This window comes from Culex pipiens, chromosome 2 (genome assembly GCF_016801865.2).
Source record: "Culex pipiens pallens isolate TS chromosome 2, TS_CPP_V2, whole genome shotgun sequence".
Taxonomy (NCBI): Eukaryota; Metazoa; Arthropoda; class Insecta; order Diptera; family Culicidae; genus Culex; species Culex pipiens.
In genome coordinates, this window is record NC_068938.1 from 106,296,437 (window position 1) to 106,317,107 (window position 20,671).

The 20,671-nt window shown below is 37.2% G+C and overlaps 1 protein-coding gene across 1 annotated transcript; it reads right to left on the reverse strand.

The window, feature by feature from the left end:
• Window positions 1-846: 846 nt before the first annotated feature.
• Window positions 847-2,579, reverse strand: LOC120414749 (uncharacterized). Its single transcript, XM_039576066.2, has 3 exons — window positions 2,014-2,579; window positions 1,861-1,957; window positions 847-1,802 (listed from the first exon to the last, which is right to left on the reverse strand). Exons 1-3 carry the CDS (start codon window positions 2,572-2,574, stop codon window positions 847-849), a joined length of 1,614 nt encoding a protein of 537 aa, XP_039432000.1. The 5' UTR covers window positions 2,575-2,579.
• Between the last annotated feature and the right edge of the window lie 18,092 nt (window positions 2,580-20,671).

Genomic DNA, 20,671 nt, shown 5'->3' on the forward strand with positions numbered 1-20,671 from the left:
AAACATACATTTTGATCCATTTTGAGGATTGTCAGGTTAAAATTCACTAAATTATAATGAAAATTTAGTGTTTCTAAATATACGTCGGAACTTGCAGAAAACACTACATTCGCCCCTCGTGATTGGGTGACAACACAAGGGTGAAAACTCAATTTGGTTTGTTTTGATTGATGTCGTTGATTAGCCCTTTTGTTTTTTGCTTGTAAAACTACGTATTTTCGGAATTTTGAGATGATGGAGGGTGTTTTAGAATCAGTTTTGTTCGCTTTATATGATTCTGACAAAAACTCAGTTTGTTTACATCTGAGGGATTCGCCCTTTTGAAAAGTTGTTACTGAGATTTTGACATTTTTATGCCCGCATCTGGCCCGCCGCCTATTTCGTCGGTCGTTGAGCCGCCGGTCGTTTCCAGTGACCGAGTCCAGCTAGGTACTGATCGTACAATATTGTTCACAACGATACAGCTTATTTATTTGAGTACAATGACCCTTTGTGCGACCGCAAAGGATTTAAAATTGATTTTTAAACCAATTTTGAAAATTAACTTTGCGGCCCTTCTTGACAGAAAAGGTCCTACTTGACAACTCGTTTCAACATAGTTGTTAGGAAATTGAATTTCTTAAAAGAATCTCATATTTGAGCAATTTTGGACGAGACCCGCGCCATCTAGAAGAAAAATGTTTTTCCCATACATTTTCGCGATTTTTCCCAAACAAACTTCAACGACAAAAAGCGACCCCTAAACCTTAACCTGTTTGGTTCGAGCCATGGGAATGGTGGGAATGTGATAAATCAGTAAATGCACAACATAAAGCAATCAAAAAACCTAAACCCGAATTTAATAACTTAGTAAAAATCATACGAAGCAAGCTGAACATCCGAATTCATCTGCACTCCGGTTCCGACCGCGCTCAACTTCCCGTACCCTCCCCCTCCGCCCCCGTCAGAATATCGATAGTACTCATCGGCGTATCCATTGGCCATCAGCATCTGAGTTCCGCCGGCCTCATCCGTTTGAGCTCCTCCGTAGCCATGCTGTTGAAGCTGCTGCTGCTGCTGTTGATAAGTACCGGAAGCCGTTTGGTAGCAGTAATTGACTTCGTCACACGTGGCGTAAGCGCCACCGGCGCCATATTGGCCGCCATGATGGTTATTGTTGTTCAGGTTTGCAGCTTTCTGCGCCTTCCGGCAGCTTTGCTGACTATCACAGTCAAATCTTGACGGGGTCGGCTGGCGTTGACCATAGCTGCTGCATTCGTACGATTTTGGGAGGGATTCTTTCTTGATGGACCGCGGCAGGTCCGCTGTTGGGTATTGGGTCGGAGACGGTCCCATCGATTTGTCGCTCAACGGTCCGGGATGCGTTAAGTAGTCGTTGAACAGGTTTCCGTTGCCGGAGATGAAGTAGTCGGGTGCGATTTGATTGCACTTTTTGTAAATTGTCCCGCTGCCAAGATCTAGCAGGGTTGTTGGAGGTGGGACAACGTTGCTGTGCATCGGTTGCGGTGGACCTACTCGCAGTGGTTGATCCAGTTGGAAGATTTCTTCCGGTTGGAAACTTTCGATTGAGCTGGTTGGATAACTTGACATGGTTTGGGTGGTTCCCATGCAGCTTTCGTAGGTTTGATGACCCGTACCAGTGGGGTAGCATGGCCACGTGGAAGACTGTGGATTGCTGAAAGTTTCCGGGTATTGAATTGCTGGGGATGGAATGTTGGAGAGTTTAGGCTGCAGTGCAGAGTTTGGGAGTGTGACCCGACAACAGCATGGACTCTTGAAGCAGGTGTTGCATTTTGGCTTGTCTGAAATTGGCATACAATATGAATATAAAACACGTGGTTTTAGGAATGTAATTCTTACCAACGCTAGAATCTGGAATCAACGGAGGAGGTTGAAGAATTTCAACCGTTGTCGAGGGACTGTTCGCAGGTTTGCTTCCATTTTTCAAGGACATCAACTGTTGAAAAACCCCCATTAGATAACCTTACTCAAACGTAATTTAAACCTACTAACCTTATTCCCCAATGCGGCATCCCTCAGCAGTAGCACCGACAATTTCTTGGTCTTGCTCTTCGAACCACACACCCCGACCAGCTTGCGGGTCTCCCCCGAGGTCTTGGACTCTGGCTTCGGATGGTCATGACTACCCTTGGCCTGGAAGAATATAGCCCGGTCCGTGTGTCTCCAGTAGTGCGTCACCGGATATCCGCAATGACCCCGACAGGCCAGCACCTCCAGTCGACCATTTTTGCAGTTCCGATTCGGACACGCCCGCCCCTGTTGCTTCCGCCGGGCCTTGTCGCAGATCGCCGGCCGCAGATGGATCTGACCCCCGTTAGGTAACCGACAGCGGGCCGAACAGATCAACACGCCGAGGCAGCTCTTCTTCAGGATTGCCACGTTGTGGTTGTTGGTGTTACGCATCGCCCAGCCAGAGATGTGCTTCCGGGCTTGGTCTTCCGTCGGCAGGTACACGTACCGGCAGTGGCCGTCGGCCCACTCGTTGAACTTGTCGTACGCGACGTCCTGCACGAACGGGATGTGCGCATCGTTGATGTCCCACTCGGAGGTCATTGTTGTACCTAAGGATTAATTTTTTGTACTGAGTGATTAAATTGAAATATTTATTCACATATTAGTGCCTTTATAGAAACTAGATGCCATTAAAAATCGTCATGGACTAAATATTTCCTTGTTGTATTTTACCTATTTGCATACTCGTAGTAATAATTGAAACGAAAATAGAAAATATGTCAAAACTTGTCCATAAATTTAAGTTATTTAACCCTGAATTCTATAAAAAAAATATATTGAGGGCAAAATTATTTCCTAGGACCATGTAAAAGTTATAAAAAAGATTGTTGGGTTCTTCAGGCCTGAAAGGGATAATGAAAATACCATAATTAAAATAATTTATAAGGCCGTTGCAAATATTTTTAAAAGTTTATGTCGCCCCCCCCCCTTCAAAATTGGTCCGAAAAATCAGGGGGGGGGGGGCAAACAAAATATTGTTTCAAAAATCTCCAAAATTTTAATGAAAATAGAAGTCAAATCAACTTAAAACAGTCTAAAACGCATTTTGCTGCATTTATAATCATATTTAGCATGTTTGGGCTGGATTAAAAGTATTTTGAATTTTTATGAAATTCCAATGTACAGCACCGCAACAACTTTTTTTTTGCAAAAAAAATAATTTTCGTCAATACTTAGGTATTTTGGAAACTAATGATTGCAAAACAACTGGGCATGTGTAAAATGCATTTTCAAACACTTTGTTCATTCAAACGTTGAAACCATGGCTCGTAAATTCAACGACGAAGTTGACTTTATAGCTGTCGGCCACCATTGCTAGTACCAACCACTAGTGTCTTCCTTTTTAACTACAAGGACTTCGCCGCCCTGGGCTCCTAAGTGTTTGAGTACGGCACGGAGCGACGGCGCCGGATACCCATATTTACACAAAGAATTTTAGAGCGCCCGCCGCGGGATTCGAACCAGCAACCTCTGGATTGTGAGTCCAGTGCGCGGTCCGATTGAACCACACGGGCGGGAAAAAATTCAATCGTAAATTCAATGTTTAATTTATTTTATTTTTTTTTTTGTTTTTTTTTTCTAATTGGGTCAAAAAATTAAGCTTAGATTTTTAATATTATTGTTCACAACGATAAAGCTTATTTTTCTGCAGTGTTGGCATTCTCGCAGCCTCATGAGAAAAAAAATCATCCCTCGATCTCTCTCATCGAGTCCCGAGCTGCCGAGAGCAACTCGCCGATTGCCCGTTCTCTCCTCCGCTCGCGAACGGGCTAGCTCGCGAGAAAGAATTGCCTCACAAGAAGTAAAAAGAGTTGGCTACGAAAGAAACAACAACAAAACTAGTGAAGTTATACCTCTTTACCATCGTGACGTTCGCATTCATAGCCTGATAAACAAATTGCTATCTTGGAACGAATGGCTAGCACGAGGTGCTCGCGGCAAGAGCGAGAACGCGAGAAAAAAAGGCGAGTGCGAGCGAGGAGAGAAAGGAACACAAGATCTCTCCCTCGCTCGCGAGTGAGAAATGCTTTCATTCTTCTCACTCGAATTCCAACACTGTTTTTCTGAGTACTGAGTTCGGCCGCAAAGGATTTAAAATTGATTTTCAAATCAATTTTGGAAAATTAATTTCGCGGCCCTTCTTGACAGAAAAGGTCTTAGTTGACAGCCCCAAGGGGAACATAGTTGGTCCATCGAGAAAAAAATTATCTTGTCAATTATTTTTTTTGCATAAAAATGGAAAAAAAAAGTTATCAGAAATGGCCTTTAAACGTGTTTTTAACGTTGTACATTGTGGTGCTCCATTCAGCATTCTGACCGGGTTATCATCGTAGTGGAACTTTTAACTTTGTCACAAAACTTGGGGTTACAAGTTAATTGAATAGAAAACTGATTTTGTAATTGGGGGGAAGAGAGATAAAATTGACAATTGATTGGGCATTTAATTTTAAATTACTTAACAATTGTATAGATACTTAACATCCGTTTAACTTACTTATTTATTTGCACATTTCATCAACATTTTAATTGAGTTAACCTCTATTTTAGCTAGTTCAAACAAATCATTAGTTGTTTGTTGGTTTATAGCAGCGATTCTCAACGGGGATACCGGGCCTACTTGATTTACATGGCAGGGGGTACCAGCCTAGAAGAAGGTTGAGAATCGCTGTTTTATAGGATTTATTTTTTTAAAGTAGTTAAGCTTTCAAAGTGTGCACAAATTCACATGTTTGCTGATAAATTGAAAAATAATTGTGCGATACTAAAAAAATTAAGCCTCCTTACATATGCCTTTCTGAACAGTTCATCTTTTGTTCAGTCAATTAGTTTCTAAAAATGAAGGTTTTCATGAAAACACACGATACACATGATAATAATAATGCCAGAGTTACAGTCCAGACTCGATTATCCGAAGCCTCAATTATCCGAAGTTCGATTATCCGAAGGTTTGTATGGAACTTTGAATAAACGAATCACGAACAAAAAAAAATGTTTGTCGTATTTTTCATTTTCTTGTTTTTAACATAAAATTCAAGCTCTGCGACCCCGTTTCAGTTAAATTTGAGTTGTTGATTGCCTAATAAAAAATAATATGCATTTTTCCCATATTACATCACCGCCATTTTGGCCGCCATTTTGGATTGACAAATTCTAAATCATTTAAGCGTAGTTTAGGGGTCATATTTAGGCTCGACAATCATAAATTAGACAGAGAATTTTTTTTTCGTGTTTCGATTTTCCGAAGTGAAACTTTTCTGAGGCCTTCGAATAATCGAGTCTGGGCTGTATTTGTTTCTGGAAACTTTTTTTTCTTTTGATGCAAAACATCTAAAAATGTGGAATTAACTCTGAATGGCAAAGCTTAGGCCGTTGCAAATATTTTCCAAAGTTTATTCAAAGTTAAGATTGGTCCAAAAAATCAGAAAGGAAACAAATATTGTTTATCGAAAAACCAGATTTTTTTTATTGAAATAGATGTCTAATCAGTTGGAAACAATCTTAAATGCATGCATTATTTAGCATGTTTGGGCTCGCTTAAAATACTTAGAATTTTTATGAAATTTCAATGTACAGCACCGCACAAACTTTTTTTCTCGTAAAATAACGTAAAATACCTAGGTTAACTTTAAATTTTAGTTTAGCATTCAACAAAAAAAAAAAAAGGTATTTAACCAAACTTAGACCAGGGGTGCTTTTGAGTGGCGGGCCAAATTTGAAGTTCACATAAACTTGCGAGCCAAATGTTAAAAAATGTTTGTTTTAAACAAATATATATTTCAGACTAAAAAATTGTGAAACATATCTATCAGTTTAAGTTTTTTGAAATTATGAGTATTTTTTACATTTTCAAAAAAATAAATTTTCCAACAGTTTTATTCAATTGGTAAAAAAAAACAAAATAAAAATCGCAAAACTATTGCAATTTTCATGCCTCAACCAACAGATCAGGTTATACAAAAACTTTGTCAAAAAAATATTCCACGGTCTGGTTAAGGTTGACGGATGTTTGATACTTTTGTGACTGAAGACATTCGTTTCAAAAAACTTCAAAATTTCAATGGAATTTTAAGAGCAATCAGCTTAAATCAATTTAAAATGAATTCCCTTGCGTTCAGAATCATTTTAGCATGTTTAGGTTGATATAAAAATCTCTTGAATTTTTTAAAAATTTCCATCTTTTGCGTTTCGACAAATCATACATTTGTTGAAGACTAATGATTGCAAAACAACTAACTAGTGTAAAATGCATTTTGAAACACTTTTTGCATTCAAATGTTGAGAGTATGGCTTGTTATTTAAACTTTTATATTTCTCCTATCCTATCAGCTTAGAACTTTCTCCTATCCTATCAGCATAGAAAACCCGTGGCGTATTGGAACTTTCGTAAAAGGTCTCCAGATTTGTTTTTAGTTTGTTAAAAGATTACCTTTTACGTTTTATTAAATTAAAGCAAACTTGTTTTTCAATGTTCACATAAACGTTTTTTATTAGCTTCGTTCCATTTTGTGTTCACTTTTGATTACTTCATTTATCACAAAATTAATTTGTCTATCACCGATTCAATCACTACCAAAACATGTCCGCATTCACACTCTGCACTGCAGCATCTTCCAACCACAAATCGATTCGCGTCTTTAAACTATAACTTAAATCAACGCTCTGTCGCCGCCGCACCGTCGTCGTTAAACTGTGAGAAACTTTTCACCTCCGCCGGATCGCGAGGGGGACCGTCACTATGTGATCAACGATGACGAACTAAACTAAACGCGACCGACCGCCAATTGAACCGAATTTGATGAAAATGTTTGCGCGCGTCTTGTAAAACGTGACAAACGGTTTAAAACTGTGTTAGTACTCCCTCCCCGGCGAAAAAAAGCAAATCGACTGACTATACTAAAGTGTAGTTTTAATTTTCATTGTACGCTCTCTATCTTTTCTCACTGTTAGGAGCTCTCTCATTGGTAGCATAAACTACCCACACCAGCCCACGTTAGAGAAAACAGAAGGGAAATTCGTCATCATCGTCATCGCCATCATCATCCGCTTCCCACCCCCATGATGGCGAACCCCTTTTTGAACCAAGTTATGACGAGTTATGTGCACAGAACCATCAACATCACCAATGGGAGAGAGAGAGAGAGAGTCGTCGGAGAATTTCAGCCATCAACAATCATCGTCATCATCGTCTAATGTTACAAAAAACGAGCGAAGGGGGTGTTCTTTTTTATGCTTCTCCATCATGCTCTCGATTTATGCTCGAGTGGTGATGGGAGTTTCTTCCACTTCACGTCTTCTTTCTCTTCATGCCACCCGCTTGACATGTGTTTTATGTACATTTTCCCCCCCAAGCTATGTTGTAAACCAGAGTGGCCCCGCTTATTTGATGGTGATGTTTTGTTATGCTGTGAATGTGCATTTCAGCGAGACTTGCGTGTTACGCATTTAGTTTTAAAGGTTTACAGGTTTACTGCAATTTTTCGTTGTGTTTTTCTTTGGAAAACATAATGTTTACAACTCAGTTGTGAAACTACTAATTTTTCTTGCCCTTTTATAATAAAAGAATCAGTTGTGTTTTGTTATATTTTTTTTAATCCTTTCAAAAAATCGATAGAATAAAAATCCAAGTCAAGGGTCGAAAATCCGTTCGGTATCTTGTGATTGTTGGAAAATGTCCTAGTAAATAATACAGTCCAAATCGTTTATCCTAGGTCCCTACAAAACAATCACTTCAGATAATCAAAACATCGGATAACTACTCGAACTCGAACTACTCGAAATTTTGGGGCGCTAAACTCGAATTTGTTCCAAAAATAAAATAAAAAGTACAGAAAACAAAAATATTGTATTTTATGAATCGATTATCCGAAGACAATTCCGATATTCAAACTTCCTTAATTAGGATTGTGCAAAAACAATTGGATCAATAGGGGAAGGTGGGGCAAGACGACCATATGGGGCAAGAGGAACAATCGCTCGTACGGCCGTAATTTTTACAATTTTGATTATTTCCAGTATGAGGAATTGTTGCTAGCAATGCAATTGGCTGATTCTACTACCACATAACCGCCAAAACGACGTTAACGCCACGGGGCATAAGATTTAATGAAGTTTTTTTTCAAAACCTTTGTTTTCTTATAATATTTGGATGGTACAAAATAAGGCTTAGGGTTCGTTTTAAGCCTCATTCTATCAAAATGCTATTTTTCCTAGATCAGTAGTGTCCCTACCAATGACTTGCACCTATTATAAAGTATGATTTAACTTTTGGTTATTTTTGTTGAGAGCTTTTAAAAAATCTTGTTCAGGTGGGGCAAGAGTACCATATGGATTTTTAGTATGGTAAAAATTACGAATTGCTGCAACAACATATTTTATTGGGGGAAAAAATACATAAAAGTACTTAAAAACTGATAAACAATTGTTAAAAAAAATTGTCCCTGCAAAATATAATGATATTATGAAAATTTCCTTTTTTCATCTAAGTAATATTTTTTTTCGTAAAAACGATCAAATTTTTAGTAAAATATTATTATTTAATCTAAAAATGAAAGAAACGTTTCAAATACATTCTAATCTGATGTATCTAAGTGATAACAGTTCAATTGTTAGCAAATTAACATGTTGTTTCATGCATTGTTAGCTCGGGACCGTGGTGTAGGGGTAAGCGTGATTGCCTCTCACCCAGTCGGCCTGGGTTCGATCCCAGACGGTCCCGGTGGCATTTTTCGAGACGAGATTTGTCTGATCACGCCTTCCATCGGAAGGGAAGTAAATGTTGGCCCCGGACTAACCTGAAAAGAAAGGTTAGGTCGTTAGCTTAGTCCAGGTGTAGGAGTCGTCTCCCTGGGTCCTGTCTCGGTGGAGTCGCTGGTAGGCAGTTGGACTAACAATCCAAAGGTCGTCAGTTCGAATCCCGGGGTGGATGGAAGCTAAGGTGTAAAAAGAGGTTTGCAATTGCCTCAACAATCAAGCCTTCGAACACCTAGTTTCGAGTAGGAATCTCGCAATCGAGAACGCCAAGGCAATGCTGTAGAGCGAATAATTTGATTTGATTTTTCATGCATTGTTCCTCTTGCCCCAACGGGTTGTTCGTCTTGCCCCACTAGTTGAGAAGAACGTACGGAAAATCAAAAATTTTAAAATCATTTTTTTACATTAAAAAACAGGATTTTTTTAAAACTTTTTCTTTCAAAGTCTTAGTCAAGACCTGGAATAAGATGATTATAAAAAAATCCAACAGATTTTTCAATTTTTTAATGGCTAATAACGAGCATTTCCTTAGCTTGTTACACTTGCCCCACTTTCCCCTACGTTTAATAGTTCTTGAGAAATTTCAGTTTGATGTACTTTTTCAAGTTGCACTGGTGCTACAATGGGCGTTAGTGGATCAAATCTAGAGTTTTTTTTTATTAGGTCCTATAAACAAATGTAAACATTGAGTCTTACTCCGATGGACATTGACATAAGGTGTGAAAGGGATACACACAATGTTTACATTTGTTTATAGGACCTAATAAAAAAAAGTCAAAGAAGTATGAATAAATGGAATGATTAGAGTGTAACAAAAATGACTTTTTGGCGGGCATTCAGGGGCTGGTTCCGGTGGGCGTACTGAGTCTAAATCCCAAATATGAGCTTGATTGGACGTAACAGGAGCTGGCGCTCCACCCTTCAGTTTTAAATGGGATTTAACCCGTATTTTGTTTTGTGCTCCAATATTCAAGAGCTGAAACCAAAATTATTTCTAAAAAATAACGTCATGCTTCATCAACTCATCAAATTGTTACACAAAAGATCGAGTGTTTTGCTGTAAACAGTTTTTTTTAAATAAGCTAAAACGAGTGTCCGGCATTTGAAGCAAATAAGTCCGCATTTCGAATCAGTCTTTAACAGTGAGTGGGATTCGCAGCTCAACAATGCATTTTAATTAAAATTCTCGATTTTTTTTAAAGAATAGACATATTTTGCATGATTGAGAAGTTACAAGCAGTCAAAAAATTGTTGATCATCAGAATAAATTTGAACATTAAAGTTGCTGTTTTAGTCCTATACAATTTTGTAGAAAATCATTTTTCCGGAAAATCTTGAGGTAAAATTCCCGTTTCACTGGATTTTTGCTACCCTGGAAAATTTGAAGCTTTACTTCGGATAATCGAATATTGGATAAGCGACGCTTAGTTTATTTAGGGACTCTGATAATCGAGTCTGGACTGAGTCGATTGTGGACGGTGGAGCAACGCGCACGCATTGCAGGATTATTCGTGTTTCGAGCGTCATTCTTTTCAGTGATTAGTGTTTTTTTTTTTTGCTTTAAATTAAGATTACAATATTTGCTTCGTGATTCGAGCGTCATTCTTTTCAGTGATTAGTGTTTTTTTTTTGCTTTAAATTAAGATTACAATATTTGCTTCATGATTTTAAAAGCCCTTCCTATATCATCGTTGATCAGAAGGCACGGTGTCGGGTAAATTGTGCATTAATTTTTCAAATAATGTGTTAAATTTTAACGGTGAAAAAGTAATTTCTATAGAACCGCTTATCGCAATACACTGTGGTCCACGGAGCAATTTTTGGGTGTCCTGGTCAATAACTAAGTATAGAATCTACGGGTAGACACCAATGCTATGCTATGGATTCGGATAATCGAGTCTGGACTGTAACTGTGATATTTCAACATTTCGTCAGCTGTGTGCTATCTTGTGACAACGAACATTTGGTACTATTCGAGATAATCGATTTTTAAAGTTTGATGATAAATATTTTCAAAACTATGAATGGTAGAACCAAACTTTTTGAAGCAATCGGATCGTATGCTATCGCCTAACAAACGCTCCAAGTTTCAACTAATTTGGTTACACCAGTTAAAAGATACAGTAAATTATGTAATCAAAAATCTGAAAAGCACGTGTGCACAGAATTTCCATACAAACTAAAATAGACTGAAATCAATAGTTTAACCGACCTAATCAGTATATTTTCAAATAAACAAAAGATTGCATTGCCTTCAGAAAATGTGTATCAACATAAATTTGTGAAAAACAATAAAAAATTTCCACATTTTCCAACAACATGTATGACGTGTCAAAAGTGTGCACGATCATTTTGATGATAAAATGGTCTATGTCACAAGTGTGTATTGCGATATCCGGGAAACGGAAGCGCTCATTTTCGACCAAAATGGTCTATGTCACAAGATAGCACACAGCTGACGATTTATTAAACCATTTTTATTATTTTATAAATGTTCCAATCAAATTTTTACTAATTGTAGTCAAATAAATGATTTAAAAAAATGTGATTGGAAACACATAAATGTATAAACTTTATATTAAAATTACTAATACGTTCCAGTTTCACACGTCCGCAGTCACTCCATCTTTATCCAATAAATAGTTGACGCGTCCAAGCCATCATCAATCGATGAATCACTTCACAGTCCCTCGTCATCAGCAAATCGGCATGGTTCCAATAAAGGCTCGCTCGCGCGTGGGATCTACTGGAAATCTCTGCAGAACCAGCTGCGGCGGCGGCGGCGGAATTCCCTTCAAACTTGTCGAACTTTGGACGCACTTTGAACCCATCCAGGACGTCAACGGGCGGCGGCATCACAGCACAGCGCGCATAAGTTATGTTGTTTATTTGTAGTTAGACTCTCGGGTTCGATCTGGCTCTGGTTGGGTGGTTCGTCGTCGGGTGCCCGCATAATCAAAGCTCGGTCCCAGGCTCGAGCGGAGAGGCGAATTAAAATCCGACAGTATTTACACTGAGCGGCGCTTTTCACGATCTTTGATGAAAATTGATTATTCTTTATTTCATTGGGACTTAATTGATGGAAATTCAAACACCTCTTCCCCCTATTTGGTCGGGGGAATCGATTGAAAGCGGAAAACCTTGGGGTCATAGCAAAAGTGAGGTTGGCTTTCTTAGGGCAAGTCTCTTTCTCCTTCTAAGCTTGGACCTCAAAAGAGGGTGCCGTCGTCCAACCCTGGGTTCAAACCGCCCTCATAATTTCACCCCAACCCAACCTACGAACTCCTTAAAAACCGAGCCTCATGTATAGTTACAACTATTGAGCGGAAACATTTTCCCACGTTCAAGTGCTAATAAAACCATCATCTTTGGCGGCAAGCCCCTGACAAACACTAGACAGAGAGAGGAAGAAAAAAAATACCACACAATTTCTGCTGGTTCCTGTTGCACAGCACACTTGCAAGTTGTGGTTATTTAGAAGGACCCCGCAAGGATACGCGTGGAAACTTCCCTCAAGTCGTTGGGCGCTCGATTAGGTGAGTCCATTTCCGATGGCAAAGGGGAGATAAACGGCGCGTCGTGTAGTTTAAGGTTATTATACACTTTTTTGTTGGCTTTTTGTTTTTCATTTTGGGAAAAAAAAAATGGGCGAGGAGTAAAGTCAAAACGCTAATCAACGGTGAAACGATTATCTGCTGTTTATTGGGAGCTGTATAGTGTTAATCAAACGAATTTGGTGCGAAGGGTGCGTTTTTTCACGTGAGAATATTTTTGTTTCAGAATTTGAAAATATCGATAATGTTTTGTGCACTAATTTATGACTTTTGGGGTGAAAATGTCCAATCTATTATAAAGTTCCATAGGCCATAGAAAAGTGTTATGAAAACATTCGAAAATCTGTATCTCGAGAAAGGATTTTCTGATCGATTTGGTGTCTTCGGCAAAGTTCGGTTCGGTTATGATTTGGGCAATTCAGAAAAAATATTAAAAAAAGTTTGAATACTGTTTGGAATAAGAAAACAACAAGTTACTTGGCTGTGTTATCAGCGAAGGAATAATCATCATTAAAAGAAAATCTTTTGACGTTCATTAAGAGAAAAAATCTGAAGGGAGCATGGCTCTCCTCTCTCGCGCACGGTGGGTCGGTAAAAAGAATCTAAAAAAAATCATTTTAATTATTCGGTGTAACATCATTTTCCCTACAACATTTGCAAGTGACCTGTCACATTTTGCAATGTGTGTAAAAAAACGAAATGAATTTATTTAAGTGGTACTGACAAGAAAATTCACAAAAAAACATCAGCAGATTGATTTTTTGAAGAATTTTGGGAGCGATTTTTTTGCATAATTTGCGCCTCTCTCTTTCGCAGGTGAAGAAAGTTCGCAAGAGAAAATGATTGTTTTGCGATTATTTCTTGGTTGTTATACACCCTTAGAAAAAAAAAAACAGAAAATTCTACATTTTTAAAAAAGGAAAAAAAGAAATGCAACAAACTGAAATCTATTTAACATGTTTATTTCATGCGTCTAAAATCCTTTTCAGTACGTTTGGGTTTGTTTAAAATTGTATTGATTTTCATCCTTTCTTTCACTGAGATGCTTGATCTACGACTTGAAGTTTCAATTCAATTTCACCCTCCTTGACCAACCTAGTGCCAAGGGTCATAAATTTTGAATAAAACTGCAAAGGTCTAACTATAACTTCAAAACCTTTGAATAATAGGATGACTGTAAAATTCCAAAGTGTCATTATTTTTTCAATGAAAATGAGCCGTAAACGGGAAATAGTTAGCATTTTATTATTTTTTTGGACAATTTCCACTGAGAACTGAAAAAAGTTAGTTTCTCAATTAGAAAAATTAAGTGTTATTGAAATACAATTAAAAAAATTCTTCAAATTAATAGGCATTTTTAACCCATTTCTAAGCGAATGTGAACATTTTTTTTTATGCTTCAGAAATATTTTTTTACAAAAATGACTTTTTCATCAAATTTGTAGCAAATTCGTTATTTTTATTTTTTTATTTAACCTAAAATTTTTAATTAATTTTTCAAAAAAATAGTAAACTTGATGAAACAAACAATTAAGTGTGATTTTTTTCAAATGAAACATTAAAAGTAACCTTACTAGCAATTTGTTGGACGAAATAAGCTCAAATTGCACAAATTCTTGCTGGAATTTCTTAGGAACACAATGTCTATCAAAATCATCCCGGATTTTGAAATAGGGTGATTCTCCACCAACTCACACAGCAGTTTCCCCGACCTCTCTTCAATATGTGCGAATCTTTGTTCTAAGGGGTAATTTTGGTCCCTGATCACGAAATCGAGGCCCATTTTTCGGTACCTCGGTGGCAGAGGGGCAGTACGACCCTTTTGATTTTTGAACATTTGAAAAGGACCCATTTTTCAATAATTTGCAATAATTTGCAATTTGCATTTTTTTCAATTTTAGTTTGAACCAATTTTATCTTCTTCAAATTAAAAAAGAAATACATAAAAAGGCAGTTTGGCCAAAACAGTAGCTTTTATATATGCTTTTTTGCTCTGCATAAATGTCACCAAAACGAAACTACATTAACGGTTGGATAAATATTATACGTAACCGTGCCAAGCCTGAATCTGTCTTTTGGTCCGTAATTTTATTCCACCTCAGAAGCCACCCGAGAAAAGCACACAAACTCTCGCACACACGTGTGCTGCTGCTCTTAAAATATCTCATCCCCCCGATGCATGCTTATTAGTATGAAAACAATAAAAATTGGATATCACCTGAATACAATTAAAACAGCCCGCATTTTTCCGCAACTCTGGCTGCTTCTGCTCGTGTCTTTTTAGGTGGACGTTTTTCCACATTTGGTTTTCCAACTCAAAACTGAGAGACTTGAAAAAAACACGAAGGGGTGGCAAGTCAGCCAACCAACGACGACGACGACGTTGTTTCAAGAAATTAAGTGAAATCGCTTCTGATGAAAAAAGAAAAAAAGGCAAAAAACGGTTGCCTAAGCAGAGACAAAAGAGCAATTTCAGTGGGGTGAGACCGTGTGAGCTGGTTGGGAAAAAGATGTCAAGTCCATTTTCATTTTCCGGTTGAGAAACATAAAATGGCGTTTCAAAATGAATTTCTGCGAATGAAGAGAGACCGCACACGCTTTGTGTGGTGAAATTTTCTGCGGTTGAGTGCATGTGAAATTGTCTAATTTGGTTTGAATTGCAAGAAAAAGAAAAAGTCTTGAAAAAAATAGTCGCTCCGGCTTTGGAGACCGGCCCGTGGCTTAATGGCTACAGCTCCCGCCTCATAAGCGGAAGGTTCCGGGTTCGATTCCCGACCGGTCTCCTTGAAATTATTCGACTATAATTGAACTTTGAATATGAACAAAAAACGCATGGAATCAGGTGGGATTCGAACTCACACCTTTGGATTGGTAGTCAGATGCTCTAGCCACTCGGCCACCGAGGGGTTGACATCCCTTGAGTGAATTATTCCGTAGTGGTGAAATAATGTCACAAGGTCATTTACTATATAATACAACAATCCCTTTCCCAACGATTCCCCTACACACACTACACACCATATTCTATAAATAACTCGAAGTGGTTGGTACGGTATGTCCTCACTTCTTCTTCTTCCCCTGATGATTCCATGAAATGTGGGTTCCGTTCATAGAATCTGTCTCTTGCGGTTAATGCAACGCAGTAGGCCGGGCCGCTTTAGTGAGTGTAATACATTTCGGGGGTTCTCGAAAGTACTGCAATCATTAATAATGACAAGAAAGAACTTGAGGCGTAATCTAACCATAAGTTCTTCCCGGATGCTTTCTTCGGACTGGCTGCGCTTGTGTTCGATTAGATTAGATTAGATTAGATTAGAAAAAATAGTCGCTCCGGCTTTGTCTTTCAACATTTTGAAATTTGTTGAATATCTCTTGATCAACAATAAATTTTGACTTTCTGTTGGCCCAAAATCGATCTCGAAATATAAAATATGAATGCAACAAAGTAAAAATGTTTAAAGACAAATAACAAAATTTCACATTTTTTAAGTTGTTATCAGTTCAGTTTCGTCAAGGTATGATAGATTTGGGCTCCTTGAACACGCTCCGATCGACAGAATCGATTTTTTGTGAATTCCCTGTCAATAAATAATTTTCTGTCTTGAGCAGTTCTCCACGGAATCGGTCTTTTTTCTTTAATTTTAATTTTTGTATTTTTTAATCCGGCTGAAACTTTTTTGGTGCCTTCGGTATGCCCAAAGAAGCCATTTTGCATCATTAGTTTGTCCATATAATTTTCCATACAAATTTGGCAGCTGTTCATACAAAAATGATGTATGAAAATTCACAAATCTGTATCTTTGGAAGGATTTTTTTTATCGATTTGGTGTCTTCGGCAAAATTGTAGGTATGGATACGGACTACACTGGAAAAAAATGATACACGGTAAAAAAAAATTGCTGATTTTTTTATATCACTTTTTATCACTAAAACTTGATTTGCAAAAAAACACATTTTTTTTTTATATGTTCTAGAGGACATAAAATGCCAACTTTTCAGAAATTTCCAGGTTGTGCAAAAAATCATTGACCGAGTTATGAATTTTTTAATCACTACCGATTTTTTGAAAAAATCGAAATATTGGTCGCAAAAATTTTTCAACTTCATTTTTCGATGTAAAATCAAATTTGCAATCAAAAAAGAACTTTAGTGAAATTTTGATAAAGTGCACCTTTTTCAAGTTAAATCCATATTTAGGTGACTTTTTTGAAAATAGTCGCAGTTTTTAATTTTTTTAAATTAGTGCACATGTTTACACACTTTTGGAAAAAATATTTTTGAAAAGCTGAGAAAATTCTCTATATATTGCTTCTGAGCAATTCCATGTCAAATAGGGAATCGGTTGTACCCGACCCTCTCCGATTTCAATGAAACTTTGTAGACATGTTATTCTAGGCATATATAAGCCATTTTTGTGTATATGGAACCAGTTACACTCGATAATGACATTTGAGAAGGGCGTAAGTGTTTTAAATATTTTTGAATTTCGTAATTTAAATATTGCTGTATCTCGAAGCCGTTGCATCGTATCAAAAAGTGGTCAAAGACAAACTTGTAGAAAATTTGACGGGCTTTCCGAAAAAAATACACTGAAAGAAAAAAACACGCAACTTTTATGAGATTTTTTGATTTTTAAGTTTAAAAGTCAAATTTGAGGGGGAGCCCACGATTTTTTTTCGTTCAAAATTTTTGTGAAGATAGCCTAAGATGTTACAAAAAGACTCACGAAAAATGCAGGATGGAGCAACTCACCTAAAAAAATACAAAAATCATTTACTGAAACTGTTTTTTTGAAAAGTGCTCTAAACGTCAAAATTTTCAAAAACCGAATACGGGAATCGATTCTCCAGACAATTTTACATAAAAGTCTCCTTATTGACCATTGTCCTAAGTCCAATCCTTGTGAAGTTACAGCGGTTTTAAAAATAAAAATGTTGAAAAAATAGGTTTTTTGATGGTTTTTGGCAATTTCTATATGACAGACTTGATTTTTCAGTCTCGCAAATATTTTTACCGGAAAGCTCGTCCAATTTCCCATAAGTTTGTCTTTGACCACTTTTCAATTAGATGTATGGGCTTACAGATATAAGCTACTTTACTATCCAGGTTACTATACTACACTGAAAAAAAAAATGATGTTTTCAGTTATGAGCAATGTAATTGGCTTATATCTGTAAGCTCATACATCCAATTGAAATGTGGTCAAAGACAAACTTATGGAAAATTGGACGAGCTTTCCGGTAAAAATATTTACGAGACTGAAAAATCAAGTCTGTCATATAGAAATTGCCAAAAACCATCAAAAAAACTATTTTCTCAACATTTTTATTTTTAAAACCGCTGTAACTTCACAAGGATTGGACTTAGGGCATTAGTCAATATGGAGACTTTTATGTAAAATTGTCTGGAGAATCGATTCCCGTATTCGGTTTTTGAAAATTTTGACGTTTAGAGCACTTTAAAAAAAAAACAGTTTCAGTAAATGATTTTTGTATTTTTTTAGGTGAGTTGCTCCATCCTGCATATTTCGTGAGTCTTTTTGTAACATCTCAGGCTATCTTCACAAAAATTTTGAACGAAAAAAAATCGTGGGCTCCCACTCAAATTTGACTTTTAAACTTAAAAATCAAAAAATCTCATAAAAGTTGCGTGTTTTTTTCTTTCGGTGTATTTTTTTCGGAAAGCCCGTCAAATTTCCTACAAGTTTGTCTTTGACCACTTTTTGGTACGATGCAACGGCTTCGAGATACAGCAATATTTAAATTACGAAATTCAAAAATATTTAAAACACTTACGCCCTTCTCAAATGTCATTATCGAGTGTAACTGGCTCCATATACACAAAAATGGCTTATATAAGCGTAGGATAACATGTCTACAAAGTTTCATTGAAATCAGAGAGGGTCGAGAAAAAAGTACCTAAAAAATTCCTGTTTTGGGGTGGAATTGCTCTTCTTCGGACTTTTTTTATACGACCTTTAGTTGCTGCAATGCAAAGGTTTAAAAACAGGAAAATTGATGTTTTCTAAGTCTCACCCAAACAGCCCACCATTTTTCAATGTCGATATCTCAGCAACTAATGGTCCGATTTTCAATGTTAATATATGAAACAGATGTGATTCCGATCTTTTCGAAAACAATATTTTCAAAAATTTTAAACCTAGAGTAACATTTTAAAATGGGCGTAATATTGAATGTTTGACCTTTTTGAAATGTTAGTCTTGGTTTACATTTTTTGAAAATATTGTTTTCGAAAAGATCGGAAAATTTCACAAATGTTTCATATTTTAACATTGAAAATCGGACCATTAGTTGCTGAGATATCGACATTGAAAAATGGTGGGCTGTTTGAGTGAGACTTAGAAAACATCAATTTTCCTGTTTTTAAACCTTTGCATTGCAGCAACTAAAGGTCGTATAAAAAAAGTCCGAAGAAGCAATATATAGAGAATTTTCTCCGCTTTTCAAAAATATTTTTTCCAAAATTGTGTAAACATGTGCACTAATTTAAAAAAATTAAAAACTGCGTCTTTTAGTAATAAAAAGTGATATAAAAAAATCAGCAATTTTTTTTACCGTGTATCATTTTTTTCCAGTGTAGTCCGTATCCATACCTACAACTTTGCCCAAGACACCAAATCGATCAAAAAAATCCTTCAAAAGATACAGATTTTTGAATTTTCATACATCATTTTTGTATGGACAGCTGCCAAATTTGTATGGAAAATTATATGGACAAAATAATGATGCAAAATGGCTTCTTTGGGCATACCGAAGGCACCAAAAAAGTTTCAGTTGGATTAATAAATACAAAAAAAATCGAATGACCGAAATCCTAGAAACTGCTCTCTTGTCAAAAATATGTTGGTAAAAAGTAAAAAAAAAACATCTTTATGAAACGAGAATTTCTTTAAAGCCAGTAAACGATAAACAACGAAATCCCCTCGTCACTGCTAATCGCACCCAAATCGAGCCGACTTCAGAGTGGTTACAATATGCCATCTTTCGAACATAAATTTCAATTATCATTCAATGCAGCATCCATTTGTTCGCTGTGCATAGATCAAAACATGCGTTCAGTGTGTGTGCTGTGTGCATATAATCAATATGAAAATTAATGAAACTCGTGTTCAATAAAACTCCCCTCGCTCTCCCTTCAATAAAGCTCAATGAAGAAAATGAGAAACAAATTTCCACCGCACTCTGTGTCATAACATCTCGCCCATTGTGGGTTCGCCACGCTGCCAGCGCTTCTCGACGTGTTTTTGGACGGCCAAACAAAAAGTGACCAAACCACGGAAGCTCCTGACCACCACCACCCGACTGAGGGTCGATAATTTTCGGGAATTATTCCTCCGATTTTGGGTCATAAATTACGGAACGATCGTCACCCGGGCGAGGACGCACTGAAGTGGGTAATTGAATATCTATTTGTACTCTTGCAGGGTAAACAAAATTTTCTTTTCATTCTTTCATAGGCAAAAGGACAATCAACACCAGACAGTCAGCCACAGGGGGAGAGGAGTTCTTTTTTGTCTCCGTTTTTATTCAGGACGAGCCACTCAATGTTTATAGGCGTAAAGGAGGATCGATGAGGAATACAAAAAGCATAGAATAATGCAGTCACCTGGCTGTTGTGTAAAATATAGAGACCCCTCGGTGAGGACTCCTGGCCACCGTCGAATTCGAATTAAGGACCTCGGATGATGTATCTGTTCCATGGTACCGGAACGCAACAGAGCAGTTCTCGGGGAAACCACAAATGCATAAGATATTGTAATTTAATTTTTGGTACAAATTTGATAAATAATTTTGAATTCCTCTTTTCTTTCTTAAATTGTCTTCCAATAAAAGAATGAAAAAAAAAATCGTTAAAATCAAAAGATATTCACGTTTTCCAGAGAATTGCCTCATGCCATTGGCATGCCACAGAGGTAGAAACACGATCGTCCAGGAGGGAACACCTTTTTATGTTGGCTAGGCTGGCATATGCGTGTAGAAAGCATAGAGCACGTGCTCCGTTTGATAAATTGTCACGCGTGTAGCGCAGAGGCACGGAACGAATATTAGCGACGTGTGCGACTCCATATCTAATGGGTAAAATGTGTGTATTTTTTAGGGTTTTCCTCGCAAAATACATTTTTTATCATTTAGGTACTAATTAAACAATGGGATGCCACCAGTAAATGATTGTCAGACGAGTGTCGTGCAGTTTTTGAACAACTTTCTATAGCATAATGAGGAGAAATTGGGAGAAATTTTCTTTTTATGTTTTGCGAAATGTACCTAACTACAAATGCAAATGGAAAAAAAGATATGCAAAACTTGCTGCAC

Bases quoted from the DNA above. Each gene is read 5' to 3' on its own strand.
- LOC120414749 (XM_039576066.2), bottom strand. From the start codon at position 2,574: ATGACCTCCGAGTGGGACATCAACGATGCGCACATCCCGTTCGTGCAG. The intron at 1,958-2,013 runs GTTAGTAGGTTT...GTTTTTCAACAG, and splicing joins ATGCCGCATTGGGGAATAAG to TTGATGTCCTTGAAAAATGG. The intron at 1,803-1,860 runs GTAAGAATTACA...TGCCAATTTCAG, and splicing joins GATTCCAGATTCTAGCGTTG to ACAAGCCAAAATGCAACACC.